This window comes from Podarcis gaigeae (genome assembly GCF_964106915.1).
Source record: "Podarcis gaigeae genome assembly, chromosome: Z".
In the NCBI taxonomy this organism is placed as follows: Eukaryota; Metazoa; Chordata; class Lepidosauria; order Squamata; family Lacertidae; genus Podarcis; species Podarcis gaigeae.
This window is the reverse complement of record NC_139691.1, coordinates 18,467,482-18,495,093: the sequence shown is the minus strand read 5'-3', so window position 1 is coordinate 18,495,093 and position 27,612 is coordinate 18,467,482. Positions and strand designations below refer to the sequence as shown.

Sequence of the window (27,612 nt, the reverse complement as noted above, 5' to 3'; positions counted from 1 at the left end):
AGGCTGAAAAAGCGCCCTCCCCCTGCTGGGCCCATAATATCATGCTGGCAGCCCTTTCCTCAGAGTAAGATCTGGCATCCAAGGGTTCCTAAGTATTGGCCTAAATTTGCATCTGTACATATCATTTATTATATGTGACAGCTCTGCTTGTGTACTGATGGGTGTGTTGCTGCGTTCCAAAGTGCACTGCTATTCCCAGGTTAGACTGCTCCATCGTGACTCTGGCAAAAGGCAGTGGCAGGATATGTCCTAAGGGCCTCTCCGTGGTGATGGACTTTGGATGCTTTTGTTGAAAGCCAGGATTACATAAACGCAGATTGGGAAGGTGAGAGTTTTGGGTGGGAAGCTCGTTGGGTTGCATTTTAGCTGAGATTTGGCCCCCACTGACAGAACCTGGTGGTGTTTGCTTTGCTTTATTGCCCCTGGTGGAAATACAGTATTGTCTAAGGCAGCTTATAAAGAGAAAGCGGGGGGAGGGGGGAGCATCAAGTTTTTGTTTTCTTCCTTTCTGTAGAATGCAATCTGCAAAGGAAAAAAAGGGTAGGTCTGTGTGGGAATTCTCCATGTTCTGCACTGAGTCTATGTTGCTTTTCAAAATTATCCTTTGTTCATAGCCTGCCAGTATAAACACCAGTTCGGAAAATGCAGTACCTCTGTTGTACCGGAGCAGCTGCTTTAAATGCAGAAGGCCTCAGGTTCAGTCCCTTTATTCAGAACCTTGAAGACTGGAATCTATTAATTTTTAGCAGATAGATCAGTGGTATTGTTGTGACGTGGGGTTTGTGATTTCAGCTCTCTTGACATAATATGCTGGAGACAGTTCTCTAGTAACACTTCTTTATTAAAGCAAACAAGACTGAGACTTGAGGATGGGAGAGCTACATTTATAGGGACAGGGAACAAGCTAGAAAGGATACATTTTGGAGGGAACAATATCAGGCAATCACAGTCCTGCCTTTTGGAGACAACCAATAAGACAGAGGATCCAAATACAGCAGCTTAAATGAACCAATAGTAGCTGTACCCTCTGGAACCAAAAGGCAGTTACTTTACCCTAATGCAATACAGACAATAATAATACAGATATAAAATCCTTTGACTCAATACACAACAGGTATAGCACCTGCTTTTCATGCAGAAGGTCGCAGGTTCAATCCCTGCTGGCATCTCCACATAGGGTTGGTAAAGAGCCCCCTGCTTAAAAGCGAGAACAGCTGCTGCCAGTCAGTGCAGACAATATGAATCAAGATGGACTAGGGATCTGACCTGATGTAGGGCTATGGGTGTGGCCAGCAGAAATGGCATGACCCAGAACGTTTCCAGAAAACACACACAACTGTGATCCTTCTCCCTGATCCTCGATGGAAATGAGACTCTCAGTGGCTTCTTGGCAGGGAGGGAAATGCAGTCTGCACCTGGCTCAGGAGCACTCTTGTCTCTTCTTCCTTCACATTCCAGAGCCCAGATTTCACCCGGTAATAAGCTGATCTTAAAGAGGCTCTGCCCACCACAGGGTGCCTTCTGCTTCCCTGTACTTAAACCACCAGCAGAAACACTTTCTGGTTTCAACACAAAATTTCCCCAGCTGGGGGAAGGGTTGACAAAATTAAACAACACGAGCAGGGTGTGTTGGGAAAGGCAGCCAGCCAAGTTCTTTGTCGTCTGATAAAGTCAGGGGCTGGTTCTTATGCAATTATCATCATCTACAGGACAAACTTGTTATTAAAATGAGAACAATCACATAAAAGCAACCACAAAACTATGTTTTATTGACTCCAGGCACCTAGGGATGTCCCCCTGCAAAGAGGCAAAGAGATACCTGGCTTGTGGGCTTCCTGGGTTCCTGTAGAGAAGAGGATTCTGGGTTTGGTGGGGTTGGCCATCTTGACCTGATCTAGCAGGGCGCCTCTTAAATAAAAAGATAAGGAGAGCCCTCATGGATCAGGCCAATGGCCCACCTAGTTCAGCATCCTATTATTACCAGTAGCCAGCGAGATGCTCCAAACAGAAACCTCCAAGCTGACCCTGAGCACAGGAGCCCTCTCCTCTCCTGCTGCTTCCATCTGCAGAGCAAGAGTACAGCCATTGTGCCTACCAGCAAGATGCTGTGCTGATAGTAGGGACAACCCCAGGGAGTGGGGAGGCCAACCAGTTGCTGAGCTTGCAAGGCTGGTCAGTGGATTTCCCCCCACGCCACTGCTCTCCAAACACCTAGTCCATGCATTTATTTAGTCATTCATTCATTCATTCCAGTTATAGCTGCTTTTCAGGGCCAAAAACCTTTGCAAAGTCACTGAAGGATCAGACATAAGAAGTTGCATGGCACAGAGTTATAGAGCATCAGTCCACCTAGCCCAGCATAGTCTATTCTGACTGGCAGTGATGCCCCAGAGTCACAGGCAGAAACCAGGTGGTCTACCACAGAGCTATGGCCCTCCCCCTAAAAATTAAGTAAGATTCTAGTCTTCATAGTTCTGAGTTAAATAGGAACATAGGAAGCTGCCTTCTACTGAGACCCTTGGTCCATCTACCCAGTAATGTTCACACCTGACTGGTTGTGACTTTCTAGGGTTTCAGATGGAGGACCTCTACCTGGAGAAACTAGAAGTTGAAACTGGGATCCTCCGCATGCCAAGCAGGTGCTCTGTCATTCAGCTACAGCCCTTTCCCAACTCAGCTCTCATTCAGAGTTGTTAGAAAAACCGAATGCCTCTCCGTCTCTCTGCTAAGCAGTAGCAAGAGGCCAGGGAGTTCCCAGCACTCAACCAGGGTTTGTGTTCCTTTGAAGAATTGAGACACAATGGAGACTGTCATAGTTTTAAGAAATATAGTTTATTCACCTATTTACACCTTCACTCTGCAGGGAGGGAGTCCAGATCTTACAGCATGGTCATTTCAAGAGGGGCTTGTCCACCTCAGCAGAGCAGCCCTGGAATCCAAGGCATCTCTCCCAGCCAGCCCTCAGCCAGCCTGCCCAACATGGATCCCAGTCTTTCCTGCCTCCTCCTCTTTCGCAGAACACCTTGCTAAAAGCTCACTTTTCCTGTCACTTCAAACACACACACCCCATCACCTTGGCAACATCTGTCTCCCCAGACCAAAGGATTCCTCTCAGATGGCTCATTTGTCATGTTAACAGATTTGCTCTTCACTAGGCCAGCCACTGAAGAGAAAAATTGTTGGTTTATTGGGTTTAGTCACTACCGCCCCCCCCCCCCATCTATAACAAGAGTGAAAGTAGGATTGCACATTTTTGCAGGTTTAGCCAGGAAGTGCTTGTGGTCAGCACCAGACTGAGCAAACCACCAGAGACCTCTGCAAAGGCATCACACAAAGTTTAGCTGGAATAGAAAAATCCTCCACCCCCCAAGCAATTGGAACAAGCCCTCCCCTCTATCTTGGGCAGAAATTCTTCCACTTAATGTTGCCGAGGCCAGCCAGCTCAGAAACAAAAATACAGAAATCTGGATCAGCTGCCTCTTCCCAATCTATCACAAGGTTTAAAGGTCTTGCCTCAGCAAAATGTGGAAACCCGTGCCTTAAGGAGAAAAAAGGAGCCTGACTCAGCTACCATCAGGCACCCAGTTCCCTGGAGAACTGAACTCAAGGCCCTGGCAACTGCAGCAGGCTGAGGAAGGGAAGAATGTCAAGACAGGTGTTACCTAGAACTGAGTTGCTGGGGGCTCTAGAACTGGGGCACCCTGATTTATCTCGAGTGACTCATGAGAGTTTGGGACCTTTTGGTTTAGAGCTGTGGTTCCTAATGTGGTGCACACGCCCCACAGGGGGGCAATTTGATTTTTAAAGGGGGGCAATTCGAGAACGTTTAGGCCAAGTTAATGGCCTTTTAGGCTTCCTCCACGTGAATAGGAGTTCACTTTTTGAATAATAACAATTATATGTAATTGGGGTGGTGGTTCAGGATTTTAGAGATGCTTAGGTGGGGTGTGGCCCAAAAAAGGTTGGGAACCACTGGTTTAGAGTAAAGGCAAGTAAAAGAGAGTTCGTAAAATTATGCAGGTCACAGAGAGTGAAGAGAAAGAAGTCCTTCTTCCTCTTTCATGGGCATCCAGTGGAGCTGAATGTTGAAAGATTCAGGACAGATAAAAAGAAGTCCTTCTTCACGCAGCATGTAGTTTAACTATGGAACTCACTCCCACAGGAGGAAGTGATGGCAACTAACGCAGATGGCTTTTAAAGAGCCTTAGACAAATTCATGGAGGAGGAGAGGGCTATCAGTGGCTACTACATGGTGGTTATGTCTGCCTCCGCCGAAGGAAGCAGTAGCACTTCTGAATACCAGTTTCTGGAAACTGCACAAAGGGAGAGGGCTCTTGTGCTCAGGTGTTGATTGTGGGTTTTTCATAATAGGGATCCTGTTAGCTGTGAGAACAGGGTGCTGGACTAGATGGGCCACTGGCCTGATCCAGCAATCAGGCTCTTCTTAAGGAGGTCTATTGTGTTTGTAGAACCTGCATGCCCAGGGGCAGTCTACATTTGAATACCCAGATAATGGAGAATAACAATGGGAGAGTTGCTGTTGCTTGCGGGCTTCCCATGGGAGCACCTGATTAGCTATTGTGAGAGCAGGCTGGACTAGGTGGGCCCCCGCTGCCCTGATCCAGCAGGCTCTTCTTCTGTCATAGAGCAGGGGTGTCCAACTGTTCAATCGTGATGTACCAGTCGATCATGGGGCATTCCTGGTCAATTGCTTGATCCTGATTGATCGACCAAAAAGCAAAACAAAACCAAAAAAGAGCTCAACAACTTTGCTGAAGCCTCCCCTGAAAAGCTCAACCACTTTGGTCAATTGAATGGGTAGATCACTGTCATTGTTTTTATTGTGGGAGTAGATAGCAGTCTCTTAGAAATTGGATGTCCCTGTTGTAGAGGATGAGGCTATTCATGGAGGATAAGGCTATGCTCTGCCTCCACAATCAGAGGCAGTAATGCTTCTGAATCCTGGTTCCTGGGAGCCAAAGAAGGGCAGAATGCTCTTGTGCTTGGGTCATTCCCTTTGGAAGGTCAGTGGCAGAACACTCACTTTGCATGCAGAAGGTCTCAGGCTCAACCCCTCACATCTCCAAGTAAGAATAGGAATGTCCCCTGCCTGAAACCCTCCAAGAAACCACTTTCCTCATAGACTGGCTATGCACATATCAAGGATGCCTCCTTTGGAAGTGAGAGGGGATGTTGGAAGTGGTCCAAAACCTGCGTCCATGGGGTCAGGCTAGTTCCTGAGAGCCCAGAGGCTTTTCCTCCAATGGATTGTGGAGCCAGGACTTTGGCAGTGGGGTCATTTTGTTCCAACCCCCTGCAATTCAGGAATCTTAACTAAAGCATCCATGACATATGGCCATCTAAGGTAAAGGTAAAGGGACCCCTGGCCATTAGGTCCAGTCGTGACCGACTCTGGGGTTGCGGCACTCATCTCGCTTTATTAGCCAAGAGAGCCGATGGGAGCTCACCCCGTCGTGGGGATTCTAACCTCTGCTTAAAAACCTCAAAGGAAGTGAGAGTCTACCACCTTCTGAGGGAGTCTGTTAGACAGCACTGTTGAACTGCTCTTGCCATCAGAAAGTTCTTCCTCATGTAGACTGTATGACAGGCATAGGCAAACTCGGCCCTTCAGATGTTTTGGGACTACAATTCCCACCATCCCTGACCACTTGTCCTGTTAGCTAGGGATGATGGGAGTTGTAGTCCCAAAACATCTGGAGGGCCGAGTTTGCCTATGCCTGCTGTATGATCTTTGGGGCACAGAACTGTTGGTGACCTTAGGCTGTTCTGAATGTTACACTGATAGATCACAATAAGGTGACTTTTAATAAACAGAAGTAATTTCAGGGGCTAAGAGAGGCTGTCTTAGATCATGTCAGACCCTTGGTCCACCTAGCTCAGCACTGCACACACTGATGGCAGTGCCTCTCTAGGGTTTTGGGCAGGGAATATTCCCTACCCCACCTGGAGATGCCATTGATGAAACTTGGGGCTGACTGCAACCAAAGCAGACGATCTGCAGTGGTTGCTGGGAGCCGGAGTGTGTCTGGAGTTCCAGCAATGTTCTCCTTCTTTCCTATTAACTTTGCTTTTATTAGAGATTTTATACTTCTAAGGCATAACCATCAGAAGAAGAAACAGAAAAACATAACAACTACCATTTTTACTCACATCTAATGGTCACCTTTTTTGGCCAAATTACGTTGTGGAAATTAAGGTGCACTTTAGATTCGATGGCACATTAGACTTGAGTAAATACGTTATTTCCTTTTAACTCCAAACTATCTGCAGGTGGAGACTTTATTTTTCTTGAGTTCAACATGCCACCTACTGGCTATGTCAGGTGCACCAACCCCTCTGTGGGAGATGCGCTCCAACACAGCTGTTCTCTTGAAGGGTGGGTGGTGTTTTTGACCTGTGCACCATTTCCTGGGAGCTCCTTCAGTTTGTGGTGTGCAGAGATGAGACGCTTAAGAGGGCAAATATATTGCAAAGGAAAAGAAAACATCAGACTGAGGATTAGCTGAGGTCTTATTCCAGAGGCAACTGAGTCTACTCAGAATCCATTCTGCTCTGGATCCATCTTATTCCACAGGCTGGGGGAGAAAGACCGCTGCCTGAAACCCTGGAGAGAGCCACTGCTGCAAGCCAGTGTATACAGTACTGAGCTGGATGGACCAACGGTCTGACTCGATAGAAGGCAGATCCCCACATTCTTGTTCAATTGAACTACAAGGACTAGAATCGTATTTTATGTTGAAGGGGTAGAATATGGTATCTCCTTTGCACATGGAAGGTTCAGTCCCCAGAGACATCTGCACACAGTACTGGCGAAAGACCCTCTGCCAAAAAGCTCTGGAAAAATCAGCCCTTCATGAGGTCTGGAACCTTAAGTTTATTTTTAGGGGAAGGGCTGTAGATACAGATACAGAGCACCTGTCCTGCATACAGAAGGTCCAAGCTTCAATCCCTGCTGGCATCTCCAGGCAAGGCTGGGAAAGAAACCCTGCCAGAAACTTTGGAGAGCCACTGCTGATCAGTGTATACAGTCTTGAGCTAGATGGACCTAGTGGCCTGACTTAGTTTAAGCCAGCTTCCTCTGCTTCTACACAAGTGGGTTAGACTGAGCATCCTGTCTTAAGAGCATCCAGCAGTGGAGGTCCTGTTGCACAAACACAAAACCTAACCATCAGGGCTAGTAGCTATCAGTAGCCTCCTCCACCAGTTGGTCTCACCCTCTTTTGAGGTTGAAGATTTCTGATGCAGAAAGATTGGAAATCTAAAATATAAGCCATTGTAAGGACTTCTGTTAATTTTTATTAGATGCTATTTTTAATTTAATGCTTTTTTTTGCTATAGTACCTCCTGTAACTATAAGTTTTGGAAACCTGTTGTTTTAATTTTTAAGTAGTTAAACTGTGGAACTCACTCGCACAGGAGGCAGTGACAGTCACCAAGCAAGATGACATAAAAAGAGGATTAGACAGTTTCATGGAGGTGGGGAGCGCTGTCCATAGCCACTAACCACAATGGCTCTGACCTACCTCCCCAGCTGCAGGCAGCAATGCTTCTGGAAACCACATTAGGGGAGAATGTTGCTCTTGTGCTTGGGTCCTGCCTGCAGGTTTCTCATTGGGTTGGTCACTGAGAAGAGTATGCTGCTCTAGGTGGGCCACTGGCCTGATACAGAAACGCTCTTATTTTTTCCTTTTTTAAAAATTATATTTTAAATGGTTGTAACGTGTCCTCGGACCTTAGGATGAAGGGCGAGTAATAAGATCATCGCTGCCCAGGTGGTTGGTCCTCCTAGCCTCTTGCAGGAGCGAGTTTTAAGGTTGAAGGATGCCAAGTATGTTATGCAGAAGGTACAACGCCACTTCATCCATTTCCAAATGTGGCAGGCCAGCTGCCGTTCCTGGGGTTGGGAGACCCCCTTCTCTCCTCCAGGGATGTTTTTTTGGGGGGGGCTGGGCTCCCCTTCTTACCCAAAAAACCTCCTGCCTTCTGCCTGAAGATGCCACAAAGACTTATAAGCGGAAGCTGGAGACCCGATTGTGGACGGAAGGAGAAGGGGAGGGGGGAAGCTCCCCCTCGGGTCTCTTTTTCCATCGGCGGGCAGAAATGTGCCTGGACAGGCGTCCCCTTTAAGGAGCGTCTCCGCAGCATCATCCAGAGGAGGAGGAGGAAGAAGGAGGAAGATGCGGCAGAAACGGGGAGGCAGCAGGGGCCCCCACCTCGGCCAGCCTGGAAGACCCACTGCCTTGGACCCACCGAGCCCCCCAGTCCCTGCCCTCTCCAGTCTGGCGTGAGCGCAGCGCCTCCCCCCTTCTTTCCAGGGGGGCTTGGAACAAAAGAGACACCCCCCTGCACTGCCAGAGCCCAGCATGAGAAGGGTTGTGCAGCTGGTACTTTTTTGTCCCCTCTCCATGGGGCTGCAGGTGAGAGCGAAGGCGGGCGCGGATGGAGAGAGAAACGATGGAAGGGGAGGGGGTGTCTCTCTGGCCTCCGAGCTGAAGCTCAGTGCCGTTTGCAGGTACTGCGTGGGAGCGGAGAATTGATCTCTCAAGATGGGTTGAGGCTTCGGAGCAAAAAAATAAAAAGGCCGCCCTTCTTGCTGGAGATTGTATACTGGGGCGCCGCGCGCCTTTGCCTCTTGCAGTTGACAAGCTTGTCAATGTCAAAGGCAGCTTCTTCCCCACCACTGGACCATTTACCGCTTAAGCGCCAAAGGGGTACTTGGGCGTTACCTGGTGCAGCAGGTTAAAAAAAGCAGGAGGAACCTCCTGGGGGCGAAGGAGGCCCCCCTGGTTGGCTCCACAAGCAGTTGGAGAACACCTGCACCAGTTCATCTGCTTTTCTAGTACACCCGCCCCTCATTTTCTGGTTTTTGGGTTTTAGCTTCTACAAGCAGAAGCCCCTGCAAGAAGTGTGTTCACTGTGGAAGCACGTGTATTTATTATTTTTAATGAACCTGGGGGACTGGTTTGGGGGGGGGGAGGGGAAATATTGAGGAAAGGCCAGAGGCAGTGTGGGATGCCTCTGAGTGCTGGAGAATAATATCTGGCCCATTTGGAGGCAGCCATGCAAATCAGCCAGGCCAGCTGGCAATTGCAAAAGGCCAAGAGTTTGAGGGCCAAATGCCAGGCAAATGCTGCAGCAGGGAAACACAAAGTGCCCTTCAAATCAAGCAAGGGTGTGTGTGTGTGTGTAGAATGAAAACTGGCTTGGAAATGGCAGTGAGACCTCTCTTGAATCCTGCCATTCTCAGGAGAGGGGCAGTAGTGTCCAGATATCCAAAGTAGGGCAAAGGAAAGAGACTTCCTGCCAGAATGGGTGGAGAGGTGCTGCCAGTCAGTGCTGAAAATATTTCCAGAGGATTTGTACTCAGTTGCAGAACAGCTGCTGGGCATGCAGAAGGTCCCAGGTTCAATCCCTAATGGCATCTCCAGGTTGGGCTGGGGAAAGATGCCTTGCCTGAATTGTGGGGAAGTGTGAATGCCAGTCAGTGTGGACCAAGGGTCTGGCCCTGCAGAAGGCAGCTTCCAGTGTTCCCAACATCCATTGCAGACGATGGTAAGAAAAAGTGCATGGCTGTGGTTAGGCTGCTCTGCTCTGCTCCCAGTGGGTCTGTGCATGTGTTAGAATAGGGGGCATCTCTTTCCCAAGTTCAAAGACCAATGGACCTATGGGGACGGGACCAGTTTTGGAATAATGTGTACAGTTCTGGCCTGGGAGCTGGAAAAGGTTCAGAAAAGGGCAACTGAAAGTGGACATGGAGCAACTCTCCTAGATGAAAGGTTGGGGCTTTTTAGTTTAAGATACAACATGATAGAAGTTTATAAAATTATGCATAGCATAATTCCTCCCTCTCTCATAACAATAAAACTTGTGGGCATCCAACAAAGCTGGATGTTGGAAGGTTCAGGGTAGGAAAAGGAAAATCCTTCTTCACCCAGTGCATTTAGGCTGCGGAACTCACTCCCACAGAAAGGAAGGTGACCAACTTAAATTGCTTTAAAAGAGAATTAGACAAATTAATGGAGGAAAGGGCTATCAATTATTATTATTAGGGGCAGTAATGATTCTTCTGAATATCGGTAGCTGGAATCCACAGGAGGGGAAGAGGTGCTCTTATGGTCAAATCCTGCTTGCAGGTTTCCCGGAAGAGGCATCTGGTTGCCCATTGTGAGATCAGGAGGCTGGACCAGATGCACATTGGATGATTAGCTCCATTGAATTCAAGGGGATTTACATTTGACTAAACAAATATAGGATTGTATTGTAACGGACATTTTTTTAAAAAACTGTTTTGCAACTTCTCCCCATATCCCCCTCACTAAATCGAGTTAATTTGGGCCATGTCAATCAAGCGTGTTGGATTTTTTTTTAAGCTGATGAAACAGTGACAAGGCAGATGAATTAAGCTTCAATATATTTCGCCTATTGTGAAAACCTCAATAGTGGCTGCCTTCTTGAGATGCTTCAGGAATTGCATCTTAAGAGGTACAGGTCATTGTTGAAGAGAAAGGCCAAAATCTTATATTATACTTACCTGGGAGTGTTGTTGTTGTTGTTTAGTTGTTTAGTCGTGTCCGACTCTTTGTGACCCCCTGGATCAGAGCACGCCAGGCACTCCTGTCTTCTACCTGGGAGTAACACCCAGTAAACTTGGTGGGATTCCTTTCCATTCTTCAATTAACCAAATGGCAACATACTTTCTTGCCCACCTGAAAAGGTTAGGCAAGGGTGCCCTTTAACTCTCAGGTCGAAAGGAGAGAGCTACTTATCAAGTAAGGAAAGAAATGTTCGCAGCCCCAGAGCCAAATCAGACTTATTAGTTTGCATTGGGAACATCTCAGTAGAATATTTTTTCAGTTTAATTTCTTTGATGCCTTTTCCAGGAAAGGAATCAAAGAATCTCTGTCATTGAAATACACAAAAAATTTAAAAGGATACAGACAGAAATATCTGTATCGCGTTAAAATCAAAGCAGCCCTCCTATTCGCTAAACACATCAGGAATAATTGTCAACACAATGCCAAAATTTAAAAAACTATCCCACCAAATGTCTGAGAATAGAGGACTCCCAACCTGCTGCTGAAAAGATTATAATTCACCTTTGCTTTGCAAGACTGAGATGGCCTTTATGAGTGAGAGTGGCATGAATTTCCATCCAGTAAGCCCCAAAAGAGGCAAAATGTGCATTACATAACTGCAAAGTCCACAATCCAGAGTGCTGACTCTCCACTCGGGGAGGAACCAGCCAGTTCTTCCATCAGAACTTATACATCTAAGCTCAACCTTTGCCTGCCAGATGTTTGTGTTTCTGGCTGGTGCTGATGGGGGTTGTAGTCCAAAACATCAGGATGGCTCCAGGTTGGTGAAGGTCGAGATAGCTTGACAACCTCCCTCGCCACCGCCAGTCCCAAAACTGACATGAAGAAATCAGCACAGTCAAGTTCCTACCTAAGAGTCACAAAGTAAAATAAAGGTAATCTGTAAAAATAAATCCAAAATCTGTATTAGGCTAACCAGAAACTTCGCAACATAGTGTGCAAGCATTCCTGATTTCAAAACGTAAATATGGTTACCTTTCCTAGGGGTGGAGATGTTAAGAGTTGTTATTATTACTGAAGTTGGAGAGTTTATAAGAAAAACAGCCATTGCGTCCCAAATCTGTCTGGAAACTCAAACCTCTAGTCTCTCAGACCTTTGTTTAATTCAACACTTTGTTTAGAACTACAAGGACTAACTGTGCTTCAGTCCTCTAACACAAGAACATAGGAAGCTATGGCCCTCCCTCCCTCAATCATGGCAAAATTCTAGTCCTGAAAGTTCTGAAGGAAGGTGAATTGAATAAGGCTGCTGCCTTAAACCAACACAGACCATTGGTCTATCCAGTATCGACTACACTGACTGGCAGCAGTGGATCGCCAGGGTTTCGTTTTTTTAAAAAAATAATATTTATTGAAATTTCCAGAAGAATCCAAAATATAAAAGAAAAAAGAAAAAAAGAACTTTTACATTTAGGCCTTACTTTCATTAACATCTTTCCAGGACTTCCCCACCCCACCCCCTTTTGTATTCCATTTCCATTAAATTAGTTCCACAAGTTCTTGCCCCAAATTTTAAGCTTATTATCATTATTATCATTGACCCAATGTCCAATTTAATTCATCTTATATGACCACTTTCCCTTTGTATTCCACCGTCCTTTCACTTAAAAATATTTCCCCCCCTAAGATCGACCCCTGTTCCCTTCCACGAATTCCCCTCTTTAATACACAAAACAGAATGAAATAACAAAATAAAGAACAAAATATAATTTTACACCCTTTGGATTCCGAATTTCCCTCCCCCCCTTTCCCGGTTTCGATCCCCAATGTGCATCAATCTATCTGTTGTCAGCCTGGAGACCCCACTTCCATGTCCGAATCTCGCTCAGCTTCACTTTGCCGTCTTTTTAGTAGTCTTTGCCGTCTTTTTAGTAGTCTTTAGTTTCGAACACCCAGTCTTGGAAAAGCTCTATCTCAAGAAGGTCCATTTTTCCTTTCATCCAGATCTCTATATTTAAGAGTAAAACTCAAATTTTAAAGCTGAATGTCCCAAATGCTCCCACTTCCAGCTTTATCCAATTCTTGTTGTTCTCTTTCCTCACTTTCCTCAGGTTTCTTTTCCTATTCCGCTGCAAAAACGTTCTAATTTCAAAAACTTCTAGTTCCACTACAGAGGCTTTATTTGTTCAGGAACAAAAACTTGCGTCAAGTCCCTTCCGTTCTTCAATAGATATATCTATTGTCTCCTTTAGTGTAGAGACCTCTGTAGACAAAATAGTGTTTCATTTTTGCAGCTTTCCCAGGAGATAAAAAGTCCTGATCAAATCCATGAGTATTTTTCCACTTGCAGCGATTCTTGTAGTGTCCCAAAGCCCCCTCTAGAGGGATTATGGTAACTTTGTTTCCTTCCAGATCACACCCAAAAGTCAAACTAAGTTGTTATCCCTTGTTTTCAACAATTTATATCCAAATTGTAACGAATCTAAGCGGCAAAGTCATCGTAACAAAGTTCCCTTTTTATTCTCCAACTTTGACAGCTACTTTGACAGCTGTCAAAATCTTTATATCTCCTCACCAGGCTCTCTCACGGATCACTCCCGGTTCCCGGGGGGGGGGGTTGCACTTTAGCTCACACAATCCACTTTTCTCCTCCAGCACTATCTTGTAATTTTTCAACGTGAAATTAATCACTTTTATCAATAAAAAACAGTCCCTTCTCTCGATCTTAGTTGTCAGATCCTTGCTTTAAATCCTCTACAACAGGGGGGAGATGGACTTCCTTTTTGTACCTCCCCCGCTCGTTCCAATTTTTTTAAAAAAATTTCCTTTTAAGTCCGGATTCCCAATTACTCACGGGTTGTTGGTTTTAGTCCAAATTTCAATGGAAGAAGTCAGCGCTCTCCGCCAAATGGCATGCGGCTTCGCTCGGCAGGGGAAGCGGAGGACTCATAGCACCACACCACCCCCATCCCCCGCTCCGCAGCCTTTAAAAAGGCTCCTTCGCGGGTCGGGGGGGCGCAAATGGTGCCCGCCGAGTCACCAGGTCCATGGGCATCTGCGCCCATGGTTTTTGAGGGTCCCCGCGTCGCCGGCGCGGCGGGACCCAGCCCCTGCCGAGCAGGCTCCCTCCGGAACTCTGAGGGAGTCCGCCATCCGGCGATGGCGCCAACCCGGAAGTCTCGTGTATCGCCAGGGTTTCAAGGAGTCTTCCCAAGCGTGGCCTAGAGATGCCATTGGAAATTGAACATGGGACCTTCTGCAGGCAAAGCCGGTGCTCTACCACTGAGGCTTTTATCAAAAAAATAAGGCTCTAGTCCTCATGTTCTAAATAATAAGCCAATTTAAATAAGATGCTGCCCTCTTATCAAGCTGGGCTCATTGTTCTATCTAACTCAGTACTGTCTACACTGACTGGCAGAAGCTCTCCAATGTTTCAGACAGGGAACCTCTTTCTCATTTGAACCCTGGTCTCTCCCAAGTACTAGCAGTCTGACACTCTAACCAATATGCCATGCTGACTGGCCTACTGGCATGCACAGGTGCCGATCCAGGCAGACTTTGAAAGAGGAAAAGCAAAAATGAAACTCTGGGTTTACTCCTGAGCTGTTGTGGTGCCAGCAGGATTTTTTCTGGGCCTGGGACACTGTACTTGGCCTGGGACCATCACCTTGCCTGTAACCCGTTGACAGATATGGTTTTTGTGTATATATAGATATATCCTTCCATACCTGTTTTGGCTCTCCTTAAATTTATTTTGCTCTCTCTTCCCAACCTCACAGAGCCGTCTTCCTGGCATCAAGGTCAAGTACCTATTTTTTGCCTGGCTGGGCATTTTTGTGGGCAGCTGGGTGGTCTACATGCATTACTCGTCCTATTCAGAACTCTGCAGAGGACACGTCTGCCAGATGATCATCGTGAGTGTCCCCCATCCACATTTGCAAAATTATTTATTATTATGATTACTATGATTAATATTGCATCAGAAGGCAGTGGGGTCTCATTTGCTGGAGGCCAGATGACCCTTGGGGTTCCTTCCAACGCTACAATTCTAGGACTGCATGAATATCAGTTACTAGGAATTGCAGGTCCTAGGCATTCGGGTCCTACTTTTGGGCTTCCTTTCGGGACAACTGGTCAGCCCCTGTGAGAGCAGGATGGTGGGCTAGATGTGCCATTGGCCTGATGGAGCTGCAGCCAGGCTTCTCTTAAGGTCTATTGTGATAGCATTTCCATTGGAAAAAGTTCCCTGTCTGCTGGGGTGCTGCATGGACTTGGACCTATAATGGATCTGAAGCCAAGTGAGCAGAAGAGAAGCCTGGAACTTTTGGCTGCTGGATAAGGAGCCTCCAGAGGCTTCAATGGGCAGATGGCTGTTGTTTGCCATCTGCTACTTGCCCAGAATGGTGCCTTCTAATGAAGAGTTCTTTGAGCTCTGATTTAATGATGGTTCAATGAGAAATGGTCCCCGACTGCTGGGGAAGGAGCAGGAGGGGCTTTTGGCCGGAGTGAAGAAATGTGAGATTCTCCTTCCCCTGACAAATATGACATCCTCTTTCCTGCCTGGTTCAGGAGGGAAGGAAGTAACATGGGAACGCATTGCTTTGCTGAAGAAACTGAGCTGTATAAACATAGAACTGTAGTGTTTGAGGGGACACCAACCCCAGGGCATGAAGCTTACTGGTTGACCTTGGACTGGTTGACCTTGGATCAGTCACTGTCTCTCAGCCCTACCCTAGGGTTGTTGGGAGGGTAAACAGGGGAAGCAGAACCACATACACCACCTCACACTCCTTTGAGGAAAGGTGGGATATGATAGCTAACAGTTATTGATTCCTTTGTTTTCTCCTCCTCCTTTCCAGTGTGACCAATATAATAAAGGAATAATTTCCGGGTCGACGTGTAAAGACCTTTGCAAGGATCATACACTGGTGTTCCAGCACTGCCTCTCGTCCTCTCCCACCCAGCAGGTAGGTTGACTTTCCATCGTTGGCTGGAGCTATGGAAAGACTTTGAAGCTGGCAGGGAGCAGGGATGAGGTATAGACATCACAGTGCTGGGCAGGCTGCTTAAGTCTTGCTGTATGCTGGTGAGAAGGTGGTCATTTAAATTGGTGAATTTGTCCAATCCTCTTTTTAAAACCATGCATGTTGCTGGCTGCAACTGCCTCCTGTGGGAACAAGTTCCAAAGCTTAATTGTGTGCTGCATGAAGGACTTTTTGTCTGTCCTGGATCTTCCTAACATTCAGTGTCACTGAATGTCCATGAGTCCATGAGGGAAGGAGAAAACCCATTCCTCTTTCCATGCTATGTATAATTTTGTATTTTTTTTATCTTATTGCCTATCTTTTTCTCAAAATTGAAAAGTCCTTTCCTCAGAGGGGAGTTGCTCCATCATCAACTCAATCAATTTGTTTGCCAGTTTCTAAATCTTTTCCAACTCTACAATATCCTTTTTTGCAAAGTCCCTACCAGAGAAGAATGGCAAACCAAGCTGATGGACTATTCTGAGATGGCAAAACTGATTGGAAAACTCAGAAACCGAAAGGACAAAAACTTTATAAAAGAATGGGAAAAATGTATAAGTTATTTAGGAGACTACTGTAAGCAGATGGAAACAAAGGCAGGATTTTGATTTTACTTGTAGTGTAAAAATTATGATGTATAATATGATTTGATATAAAAAATGGAGTATTGATGAATATGCAGTAGTCGATATTTAAAATGAGACCCCATGGAGGGGACAGGGGGAAGTCTTGAGAATCAGAGAATCTCTTTATATAAATATACTTTTTTATTCTCTGTTTATTTGTATTTTGTATTTGTAAAGCCAATAAAAATGATTTCTTAAAAAATGATAATATACAATATTCCTTTTTAGGCGAGGCAACCAAAATGGCACACAATATTCCAAATGCAGTTGCAACTTAGATCTGTTTAACAGCACAATGACACTGGCAGTTTATTTCCAGTTCCTTCCATGATGATCCCTAGGCCTGGTTTGTGTTTTTCATGACCACCAAACTGGCCCAACACCTTCATCAAGCTCTCTGCTATGGCACCAAGTTCTTGCTCATGGTCCACCACTTCCAATTTAGACCTCAGGAGTGCATGTGTTGAATTAAGATTTATTTTGCCCCAGCATGCATCACTTTACACATTGAGTTGCATCCACCTGATCATTCAGGCCGCCCTTTTTGGAATCTTTCTTCTGATACTGACAGGCACATACTTCAACTGGTCAACATAGCTGTGAATCCTGCAATGCAGGAAGTTGGACTAAGTGTCCCTTTGTGTGTGTGTGGGGGGTGTCTTCCCTTCCAATGCTACGTTCTGTGAACTTTGGGCACCTGTCAAATAAATCTGTGTCCTGCAGATCCAGTTTGTCTCTCTAAGTTACATTCCTCTCCTTCGGTGCAGGTATACAGTGGCCTCTGGAAAGAGAAGGAGGTGATCATCAAATGTGGCATTGAAGAGGCCCTCAAGGCCGATGGCAACCCTGACTCAGCCCCCAGGAGAGATGTGGTCCTTTTCAGCAAGCCGACACGGGGGACATCGATGGATGAGTTCAAGGAGATGCTCCTGAATTTCTTAAAAGTGAGTTTGTCACTACACCAGCAGGGAATGGGGGAAGGGTTTCTTGTTTTCAGGGGGCTGAGGATCCAAAACAACAGAACTAGCAGTTGGAGGGCAAATGGGTGGGGCTGTTGCCAGCAGGGGTGGGGGTAGCGGCGGGAAGCCAGCGGGCTCCTAACAATATTATTTACTGTTTATCTGCTTTGGATATGGGATGATTGTAATACCCTGCTACTGCAATTTTAGGCTTGTTAATAATGGTAAATAAAGGCTAGAAGCAAAAGGGGAAAAAAGGATAGAAAAAAGGAATGAAGTACAGTGGTACCTCTGGTTGCAAATGGGATCCGTTCCGGAGGCCCGTTCGCAACATGAGCAGAATGTAACCCGCATCTGCGCATGCGCGGATTGCGATTCACCACTTCTGTGCATGCGCACGACGTTAGTTTGCTCATGCACGAGCAGCGAAACCCAGAAGTAACCCTTTTCGGTACTTCCAGGTTGCCACGGGACGCAACCTGAAAACACTCGACCTGAAGCAAACGCAACACAAGGTATGACTGTAAAATGAAATGAAAAACTATCTGTCTTTTGCAGTCCAATCTGGGTGACCAGGTCTCCTTCACCAACTTAGTGAACAAGATAATGGCCATGGCGGATGTCAGTCGAGATGGGAAACTGTCGCTGGCGGAGGCGAAATCCATCTGGGCACTGCTGCAGCTGAACGACTTCTTGCTGACGCTCTCCCTGCATGAGAAGGAGCACACCTCCCAACTGCTGGGGCACTGCGGGGACCTGTACATCACCGAGAAGATCCGCCACACCTCCCTCTATACTGTGGAGGTCCCTCGCTTCCTGCAGCCACTGCTGCCCGCGGCCATCCACAGGGTCCTCCACCGGTGGTTCTCCCCAGCCTGGCCGCAGAGAGCGAAGATCGCCATTGGCCTCTTGGAGTTTGTGGAGGAGATCTTCCACGGGATGTACGGCAACTTCTACATCTGCGAGGCGGGCTTCAAGAACATGGGCTACAACGACAGGCATGACTTCAAGATGGTGGACCTCCGGAAGGTGGCGACAGAGATGACCATTCGGGGCTTCCTCAAAGGGCGCCACTGCGAGCAGAACGTGGACTGCACCTATGGGAGGGACTGCGTGGCCCCCTGCGACAAGCTCATGAAGCAGTGCAAGAGTGACGTGGTCCAGCCCAACCTGGCCAAGGTATGTGGGCTTCTGCAGGAGTACTTGCTCCACGGGGCGCCCTCCGATCTGAAAGATGAGCTTCAGAAGCAGCTCAAGACCTGCACAACCCTCAGCGGCTTGGCCAGCCAGATGGAGGTCCACCACTCACTGGTGCTCAGCAGCCTCAAGACACTCTTGTGGAAGAAAATCTCAAATACCAAATATTCATAGGTGTGGGATGCCGAAAACCACTGATGCTGCAGAGGATCGCAGAATAGGAAGAGGGCCAGGGAGCACTCTGCTCTCTACCCCCCCACCCCCAAAAGCATATAAGCAGGAAGATTTAGCAACAGGGGGGAAAGGACAAGTGGAATAACCAGTGGGTCCTCCTCCCTTTTGGATGGACAGACTGTCAGTGAAACAAGGGAAATTGTTTTGGATGAACAGCTTCTGATGTAAATAAATAGTGCTCTCTCTATCTCTTTGGCCTTGTCCTTAGGTTTATATGCCCCACCTCTCCTTCAAGAAACTCAAGGTAGTGAATGTATTTTATCCCAACAACCAGGTAGGATAGGCTAAGAAGCAAGCGAATGCCCCAAGGTCAGCCAGCGAGCTTCATGGCTGAGTAGGGGATTTGAATCCTGGTCTCCTTATGCAGAGTCACACCCTTGGGTTCATCTAGCTTAGTGTTGTCCAGAAGGGCTGGAAGCAGCTCCCTAGCAATTCAGACAGGGGACATTCCCAGTCTCACCTGGAGATGCTCCAAGGGATTGACCTTGGGGCCACTGTTCTACCACCCATCCCCAGCTTCCGAGCAGCTTGCTGGCAATGCCAGGGTTTGAATCTGGGTCTTCACAAGCTCCAAGAGAGCCACAAACCTCATGGCCTCTGGACAGGGTGCAGAGATCTTTTGCAAAATGCTGCCTTAGCATGCTTCACTCCTAGAAACTAGAATTTGCTAGTTTGGGCAATTCCCCAATCTTACCAGTCTTGTCACATCTTACAACATCAACATATATTTTTTTCTTTTTTTAATTTTACCTGGGGGTTGGGGAGCTTTGACAATCAGATACATGCCGCACATGACACATAAACACCACCACTGTACTCTCAAATCTTTGGGTGGTGACAACACCTCATCCTGCAAGAGAACCCCAAAAAGGGATGGCTGGCAACTGATGCAAGCAAAACAACACTGGGGGTGGGTGGGTGGGAATTCTTTTGCTAGAGTCCCAGTACAAAAAACAGCGAGAAGCCAGATCCTGGGCTATCTGAGATCTTCTTGTCTGCTTGTGCATATGACCCTATTCATACCAGACATTTAAAATGCAATGATACTACTTTAAATAGTTACAGCTTCCATTAATGAATTCTGGATTATTTTTTTAAGTCAATCCTTTATTAGGCATAGCAAACTACACATTATCAAACAAACACTGTATACAAATTGTGCAAAATACAAGTTCAGCATAACAACACTTGTCCCAGCCAGATCTTTAACTCTAGAGAAAATCAATTTGCATAAATAATACAATATAACATTACCACATCACTGATCAATTAGAAGCTGTAGTTTGTTCAGCGTGATGGGAGTTAAGAGAGTCTGCTATTCCCCTCCCAAAGCTACATTTCCCAAAGTACTGTGGGATTGCTATACCACACTGGGAATTGTAGCTTGGGGAGGGAAGGGAATAGGGGTCCTCTTAACAACTCCAGCTCCCAGGACTCTTTGAGGGCTCCTGGAATTTTATGACTGCACTGGATACCACTTTTAACAGTCTTGGCTTTCACCAAAGAATCATACTTAAACTATAGTATGAGAGTTATTAGGAGGCCCCTATTCCACACACTCTGGGAAATGCAGGTCTGTGAGGGAGACAGGTGGTCTTCTAACAACTCTCAGCACCCTTAACTATAGCTCTCAGGATTCTTTGGTGAAGCTATGACTGTTTAAAGTGGTATCATAGCATACTAAAGTATGGTGTGAAGGTGGCCTCTGGTCTCCCCCAGAGCAACAGCAGCTTTCTGGGATAAAATGATTGCTTATGCAACCCCACCCTACCCCCTTTTAGTAATTTTATTGTGTGTTTTTATCAGTTTACATAAGCATCACAATTCAAGACGCCGCAAGAGGCCCACCACAATTTAGGGCATGTCATTTTAAGGACTGAAAGTTAATTTTTCCAAATTTCTTCAGTGAGGGGTCTTAAAAATATGTTTTTGAGTCTGGGGAATTAAAATCTGTTATTATTTTTGTGATTGGGCAACATTTAGCTTGATCAATCCACATTTCATTAAAAAGCACATAAACTGCTCTCAGAAAACCAAACAATTTTAAGTTTAACTTCTGAAAGTGCATGGTAATCCTATAAAATTTTTAGTTTCTCTACATAAAACATATCCTACTAAACATACAACATTACTTTCTAATGTTTTCTAATTACAAGGTAATGACATCAGCTAATAAGAAACTTAAACAAGTTTAATCAAGTCTTGCATTGGTTCATCTATCAGTTCCAACAGGGACAAAACACTTGGGATTTGTGAAAGATATATTCCTGAGATTTACAGAAAAATCTCCCAGAGTGTCATCATATCCACCCCTCAAGTCAATCATCTTTTGGACACCAGCTCTCCTCACTGCCATCTGAGCACAAGAATGTCTGAATTATCATCTTCCTGAATGCATACGATGCTGAGCATTGGATGGGTGGCAAAACAGCACCCACTATAACCTTTTTTTGCAGCCTAACTCACTGCACCTGAAACAAGATGTGGGCATTCTATCCCAAGAGTATGTTATTTTGATGTTGAACCAGCATTGGTAGTATACACAAAAGATGTATTCCTCTATCAGTCTTAAGTTGTGGAGGGTTTTGCCTTTAAGGTTATGCTATGAAACCCATATGCGACCAAGCCTGCTTGCTGTTCCTAACCACTTTGAATGACTCACTGGAGCAAGTTCAAGAAGGACCAATTCTGTGGGAAGTTTTCCTGTCCTTATATGTCATCTGATACACATCAATAGATAGATCTTTTCAAGACATTGTCACTCAGGGAAGTAACAGGCTCTCCAGTTGAGAGTTTGGTGAATGAAGTTATCTTTTCAAGTTATATTTGCTGGCTTTTCATACACTGGTCACATAGCATTGATGTATGCACTCCAATGAGTTGCGCTTGCTGAATGCAGTGATGTGCTGAGGACTCGCTTCAGTATTTTTCAGAGTGGTGGACTGCAAGTGGAAAAAAAAATGTATGTATTTTGCACATAGTTGAAAAAACTTTGTTTGGATACTGGTCTGTGCATCATGGCATACTGAAAAATTAAGCCCATTACACAATTTGAAAAGAAATCTTTGGGCACTTTCTGAACAATTTGTAATAATAATAATAATAATAATAATAATAATAATAATTTATTTGTACCCCGCCCATCTGGCTGGGTTTCCCCAGCCACTCTGGGCAGCTTCCATAGAAACCAAAAATACACTAAAATATCACACATTAAAAACTTCCCTGAACAGGGCTGCCTTAAGATGTCTTCTGAATGTCAGGTAGTTGTTTATCACTTTGACATCTGATGGGAGGGCGTTCCACAGGGCAGGTGCCACTACCAAGAAGGCCCTCTGCCTGGTTCCCTGTAGCATTGCTTCTCGCAATGAGGGAACTGCCAGAAGGCCCTCGGCGCTGGATCTCAGAACGATGGGGGTGGAGACACTCCTTCAGGTATACTGGGCTGAGGCCATTTAGGGCTTTAAAGGTCAACACCAGCACTTTGAATTGTGCTTGGAAACGTACTGGGAGCCAATGTAGGTCTTTCAAGACCGGTGTTATGTGGTCTCGGCAGCCGCCCCCAGTCACCAGTCTAGCAGCCGCATTCTGGATTAGTTGTAGTTTCCGAGTCACCTTCAAAGGTAGCCCCACGTAGAGCGCATTGCAGTAGTTCAAGCGGGAGATAACTAGAGCATGCACCACTCTGGCGAGACAGTCCGTGTACCAGGTGGAGTTGGTAGACAGCTGCCCTGGATACAGAATTGACCTGCGCCTCCATGGACAGCTGTGAGTCCAAAATGACTCCCAGGCTGCGCACCTGGTCCTTCAGGGGCACAGTTACCCTATTCAGGACCAGGGAGTCCTCCACACCAGCCCGCTCCCTGTCCCCCCAAAACAGTACTTCTATCTTGATCACCTTTATGAGCTTCATAATATGGTTGCAACAATATCTGGCCAGGGCATGTGGAAAAGTCCATGCCCTGGACTAGCAATAGCTTCAGCAGTCTTATTGCTACAGTCTTCCATGCACAGAAAACACTTGACAATTCCTCACTGCTCCTTGATCTTCACCACAAAATGAAGCCAAAACACATGCTTCTCCTTGTGACAACAATCAGGTACACCATCAACTATGATGCTATAGTAGTAGTAGAAATCCTTTTGCAATATGCTCACCACCTTTTCCACATATGCTGCAATCAAGTCATTTTGAATTCTATTTGACATATAGCTGATAACAATAATTGTATTCTTCGTTCCTGTCTGACTGTGGTCTGCAAGAAGATGCATATCTTGAAGAATATAGGTGAGAATCTCCCCAAATCGCTTTCATTGACGCACCCATAATTACCAGAATCAGGTCTCTCAAACGGCTCCGGTTGTTCAGTAGACTCTTCATGATTAGTCCCTTGTTGTGGATTGTTGTTGGGTGCAGTTGTTGAAGTTGTCCTGGTCATACTGGTCTTGCCCATGAGCAAGAATCCTCTGTGAGAGCAACTGACTTGCTCTTTGAGCATCTGCTTTCTGCTTCTTTTCTCTCCTTTTCACCCCTGATGGATGTACCTGTTTTATTGTTCCAGCTGAGCTAAAATTTAAACAGAGAAAAAAAATGGATGTTCAGAAACCTAGTACATTCTACACTGATTTAACAAGTATTGTGCACTTCTCAACCAGGCTTGCAAAACTAACTCTACACGCCTCATTCTCACCCAAGCCCTGCTGGCACAAGATGAAATAGACACATGGCTCCAACAAACATGAGATGTGATATTGCAGCACTTTGGCTAATCTGATCTGATGCTACACATTAGTACTGTATACAGTAATGCAGGTCCAGATTTTACTGTCGAAGCCTTGCAGTGTATATAGGCAGGCAGGCGTGGTGTTTTGCCCATGGCTGTTTTGCCCAGTAAGTCCTCGGTTGCCTGGGAGGCATAGGGCATTCTTGGCATGACATCATAAGTCTGGCAGGCACCTAGTGATGTCCCCGGCCAACGTAGCCCTCCAAGGCCTGGGGCAGGTGTACCTGACTGCTTCCACTCTGCATGTATCTGGGTCACTATAAAAAACACAGACACCCTAAAACCCTAAAGCAAACCCTGGTATTTTTTTAATGTTACAAGTGCAAACTCTACAAAGCTGCTGCTTGGCAGCAAAGTTCTTCAATCTGTGTCTGGAGAACCTGTTGCCAGGCTTACCTTGTGCATTAAAATATCTGCTGCAGAAATCCAGCACCAATTCTCCTTTGAATGGAAGAAAATAGGGTATTAAAAAAACTAATCCACAGACCCTGAAATTATATGCTGAAATTGAAGGCCGCTGAAGGCTTGTGCTGCATTAAGCACAAGAAATCTGCATCCTCATTCCAAATCATATGTGGTCATTTATTTGACCTGGAGCAAGCCAGATATTCCTGCTTTAGTTTGTAGTTATACAGAATGAAGCTCAAATATCCCTGGAGGATGGACTTTTAACAACTTTGGTGCCTGGGTGAAAGCAAGCTAGATCTGCAGCCTTACATTATAAAAGGTCCTTGTTGTCTGCTCATCTTATCTACTGGAACACAGTTTATAAAAACACTATTTTCTCCTCACTAACCCAGAAACTTCCCAGGTTAAACCCAGCAACATGCATTTTACAAGCGTGAAGAGAGGTGAACTTGCAACTTTGTCAGGCTTTGAAAGTTGCTCTACTGGGTGGGGAAATTGCGGGAGGCACTGCCTGGAGCTCAGTGGTGGACCATCTCATTTGTGTGCAGATGTCTGTCTCAGGTTCAATCCCTGACCACTCCAGGAAAGGCTGGGAAAGACTCCCTGCCTGAAACTCTGGACAGCCCCTGCCAATCACAGCAGACAGTGCTAAGCTAGGTGGACTGCAAAGGGCTGACTCAGTAGAATGCAGTTTATTGTGTTCCTATTTAAAGGTAAAGGGACCCCTGACCATTAGGTCCAGTCTCGGACGACTCTGAGGTTGCGGCGAGGTTGCTCATCTCGCTTTATTGGCCAAGGGAGCCAGCATATAGCTTCTGGGTCATGTGGCCTGCATGACTAAGCCGCTTCTGGCAAACCAGAGCAGCGCATAGAAACACCGTTTACCTTCCCGTTGGAGCGGTACCTATTTATCTACTTGCACTTTGACGTGCTTTCAAACTGCTAGGTTGGCAGGAGCAGGGACCGAGCAACGGGAGCCCACTCCGTCACGGGGATTCTGTGGTTTAACCCATAGCACCACCTGCGTCCCTTATAATTCAGCCCTTTATTCAGAACCATGAAGACTAGAAACTTGCTAAGACCCCTCAATTTTGGACAGATAGAACATGATTTTTGCAGGAACCTTAGCATCACATTTGAGGAAGTTTGGGACACCTGTCAGGCTACTAATCATTCTGAATGCTCATGGTTGCAGAACACTGAGCATAGACATAGTCTGTTCCTTTCTGCCACCTACTGACACAACTGTGGCACATCAGCCAGAGCTGCAACACCTGTTGGGGCATGGGTGTCTCAGGAGATTCTCTCACCACAGTTCAGGGAGCGTGAGTTTATTAGCCTGGAATGCTGACCTATGCATTTCCCATCCTGCAAAGAGAAACCAGGAAAGGCGTTTTAATCAGGTCACCTCTGGCAAGGAAGGATCACCTTTGAGAAAGCAGTGAGAGTAACTTTGGAACATATAATTAACTTAAGGCGTGTTATTTGTGATTGTATTTGTGTGGCTGGTTTTTGATGCACAATCAGCTCTGCTCAGCTTACCAGTTATGCATCTTACATCTGAATGAACTTTAGGCATGAGAAAAGATGTGGGGATAGCACAGCTTTATCCTGATGAAGAGCGCTGAGTTGTGGATCAAAATGGGGACCCCTGAGAGCTGCGAGAGCCCAATTTTAATTCCAAGGAGTGAATCTATGTATGACAGGGGAGCAGGACAACACAACTCCCTCAAACAAAAGTTTATACGTAGGATAGGAATTCAATGGATCCCTAGCCAGATGATAAAAAATACTGCTCAGAGAGGCCGCTTGTTTTTTTGAGGGTGCTGACATTAAGCTCCTAATTTCTCCCTTCCTGAAGAAACTGAGGAAAACCATGAATGTTGCGAGGGAGAGGCTACACTCCAAACTGTGAACAAGGAGACAGGTAAGGCTTCCAGGACATGCTGCAAATACGATTGGTGGATGCCATTCTAGAATCCAGCAAGGCATCAAGGGCCAGTCCTGAAAAGCCTAGGAGGATGAACCAGATCTTTTCAGCCTCCAAGTTACCAGCTGGGAAAAATCTGGCCGAGCATGGAAGCCTGTTCTCCCCACCCCCCGAATTTTACAAATTTTATTTATACTTTTCAAGTTTATACATTTCACTAGTTTTATACATTTTACAATCATTTTAACATTTAAAAGCTTGGCTTCCTTCCCCCTCTTTCTGCGGTTCCTTAAATTTATTTTTAACATCCTCTGCATATCCAAATTAACTTAATTTGCTCATTTATTCATCTGCTTTAAATATGTACTCTTATAAAACTGCAGGTTATTACAATAATCCTGCCAATGATCCAGTCTGTTATCTTATCCTGCCAATGATCTTATTTGTAATTTATCTGTAAATATTCAATTTCCATTCTTTTATAAAAAGTTTGTTATCTTGATTTCTTATTCTTCCAGTAAGTTTGGCCATTTCTTGCTAACCTGCATGGACAGTTACCTGAGGGTAAGCCCCACTGAACTCAAAGGTGTTGCACTATTATTTTTACATATGTGTACATCCCTTATGGGGGTGGGGTTAGGTGGCGCTGTGGGTTAAAGCCTCAGCGCCTAGGACTTGCCGATCGAAAGGTCGGCGGTTCGAATCCCTGCGGCGGGGTGCGCTCCCGCTGCTCGGTCCCAGCGCCTGCCAACCTAGCGGTTCGAAAGCACCTCCGGGTGCAAGTAGATAAATAGGTACCACTCCAGCGGGAAGTTAAACGGCGTTTCCGTGTGCGGCTCTGGCTCGCCAGAGCAGCGATGTCACACTGGCCACGTGACCCGGAAGTGTCTCCGGACAGCGCTGGCCCCTGGCCTCTTAAGTGAGATGGGCGCACAACCCCAGAGTCTGTCAAGACTGGCCCGTACGGGCAGGGGTACCTTTACCTTTACCTTTTACATCCCTTATAAGTACTTTCACCAGCAGGAAAGAGATAAGGCAGAGAGCAGATGAAGAGATGTCCAAGTACAGTTAATGGCTCACTATCACAGGCTTTCATCCTTTTGTTAAGCAAAACATCAGAGTGGGGAGCAAACTGGATGACCAGTTTTAGCCATTTTTTCACTAGGATGGACAAAGGTGAGAAATGGGCAGGAACTGTTCATTTCAAAGCCCCTCACTTCCCTACTAGGAGGCATTAGTTCAATATTACAGTGGTACCTCGGATTACATACGCTTCAGGTTATAGACTCCGCTAACCCAGTAATAGTACCTCGGGTTAAGAACTTTGCTTCAGGGTGAGAACAGAAATCGTGCTCCGGCGGTGCGGCAGCAGCAGCAGGCCCCATTAGCTAAAGTGGTGCTTCAAGTTAAGAAGTTTCAGATTAAGAACGGACCTCCACAACGAATTAAGTACTTAACCCGAGGTACCATTGTATTTTAAACCCCCAATTCCCAAGTAGTCAGTTTGCTAGCTTCAACAGAACTTATGCAAGGCTCTCAAGATCAGCATACACGTGTTTAAGAACAGGTACAGTGTTCGCTTTCCATTTCTGCTTTGCTATTTAGTGTGGGTTTCAGTGGCAAAATTGCCAAGCTCACTTTTCTACAGGTTTTTTGAAAATAGGTATTTCTGTTACTCTTTAGATCAAGGTGTGTATGTATTTATTGTGAGATGTTGCCTCACAAATTGTATATTTAGCCGTCTAAAGCAGCATTTATATACATTCTGTCACTTCTATTTCATATAACAAACCAAGCTTTTTATTCCTTTAGTGTGAAAGCTTAATTTCTGGCATAAGGTTAAAGGTAAACACATATTCATAGCAAGTGCATGTCCTAACTGACAGGATCCTAA

General features: G+C 45.8%; 1 protein-coding gene and 1 long non-coding RNA gene across 4 annotated transcripts; one reads left to right on the top strand and one right to left on the bottom strand.

Annotated features, from left to right (window-relative positions):
- Positions 1 to 186: 186 nt before the first annotated feature.
- On the top strand, positions 187 to 18,783 carry DIPK1B (divergent protein kinase domain 1B). Of its 2 annotated transcripts, none has more exons than XM_083722393.1 (5): positions 187 to 325; positions 14,336 to 14,470; positions 15,416 to 15,523; positions 16,974 to 17,150; positions 17,724 to 18,783. In XM_083722393.1, the coding sequence occupies exons 2-5, from the start codon at positions 14,414 to 14,416 to the stop codon at positions 18,534 to 18,536; spliced, it is 1,155 nt and encodes a 384-aa protein (XP_083578519.1). In that variant the 5' UTR covers positions 187 to 325; positions 14,336 to 14,413; the 3' UTR covers positions 18,537 to 18,783. The 2 variants fall into 2 exon arrangements, with proteins under 2 accessions (XP_083578519.1, XP_083578518.1); XM_083722392.1 differs by lacking the exon at positions 187 to 325 and adding an exon at positions 7,787 to 8,438.
- Positions 18,784 to 19,698: 915 nt separating this feature from the next.
- Positions 19,699 to 26,178, bottom strand: LOC310836821. 2 transcript variants are annotated; one of them, XR_014560228.1, is made up of 3 exons: positions 25,022 to 26,178; positions 22,930 to 23,163; positions 19,699 to 21,538 (listed from the first exon to the last, which is right to left on the bottom strand). It is a non-coding gene; the product is annotated as an uncharacterized lncRNA (long non-coding RNA). The 2 variants fall into 2 exon arrangements; XR_014560229.1 differs by lacking the exon at positions 25,022 to 26,178 and adding an exon at positions 23,777 to 24,534.
- Positions 26,179 to 27,612: the final 1,434 nt, after the last annotated feature.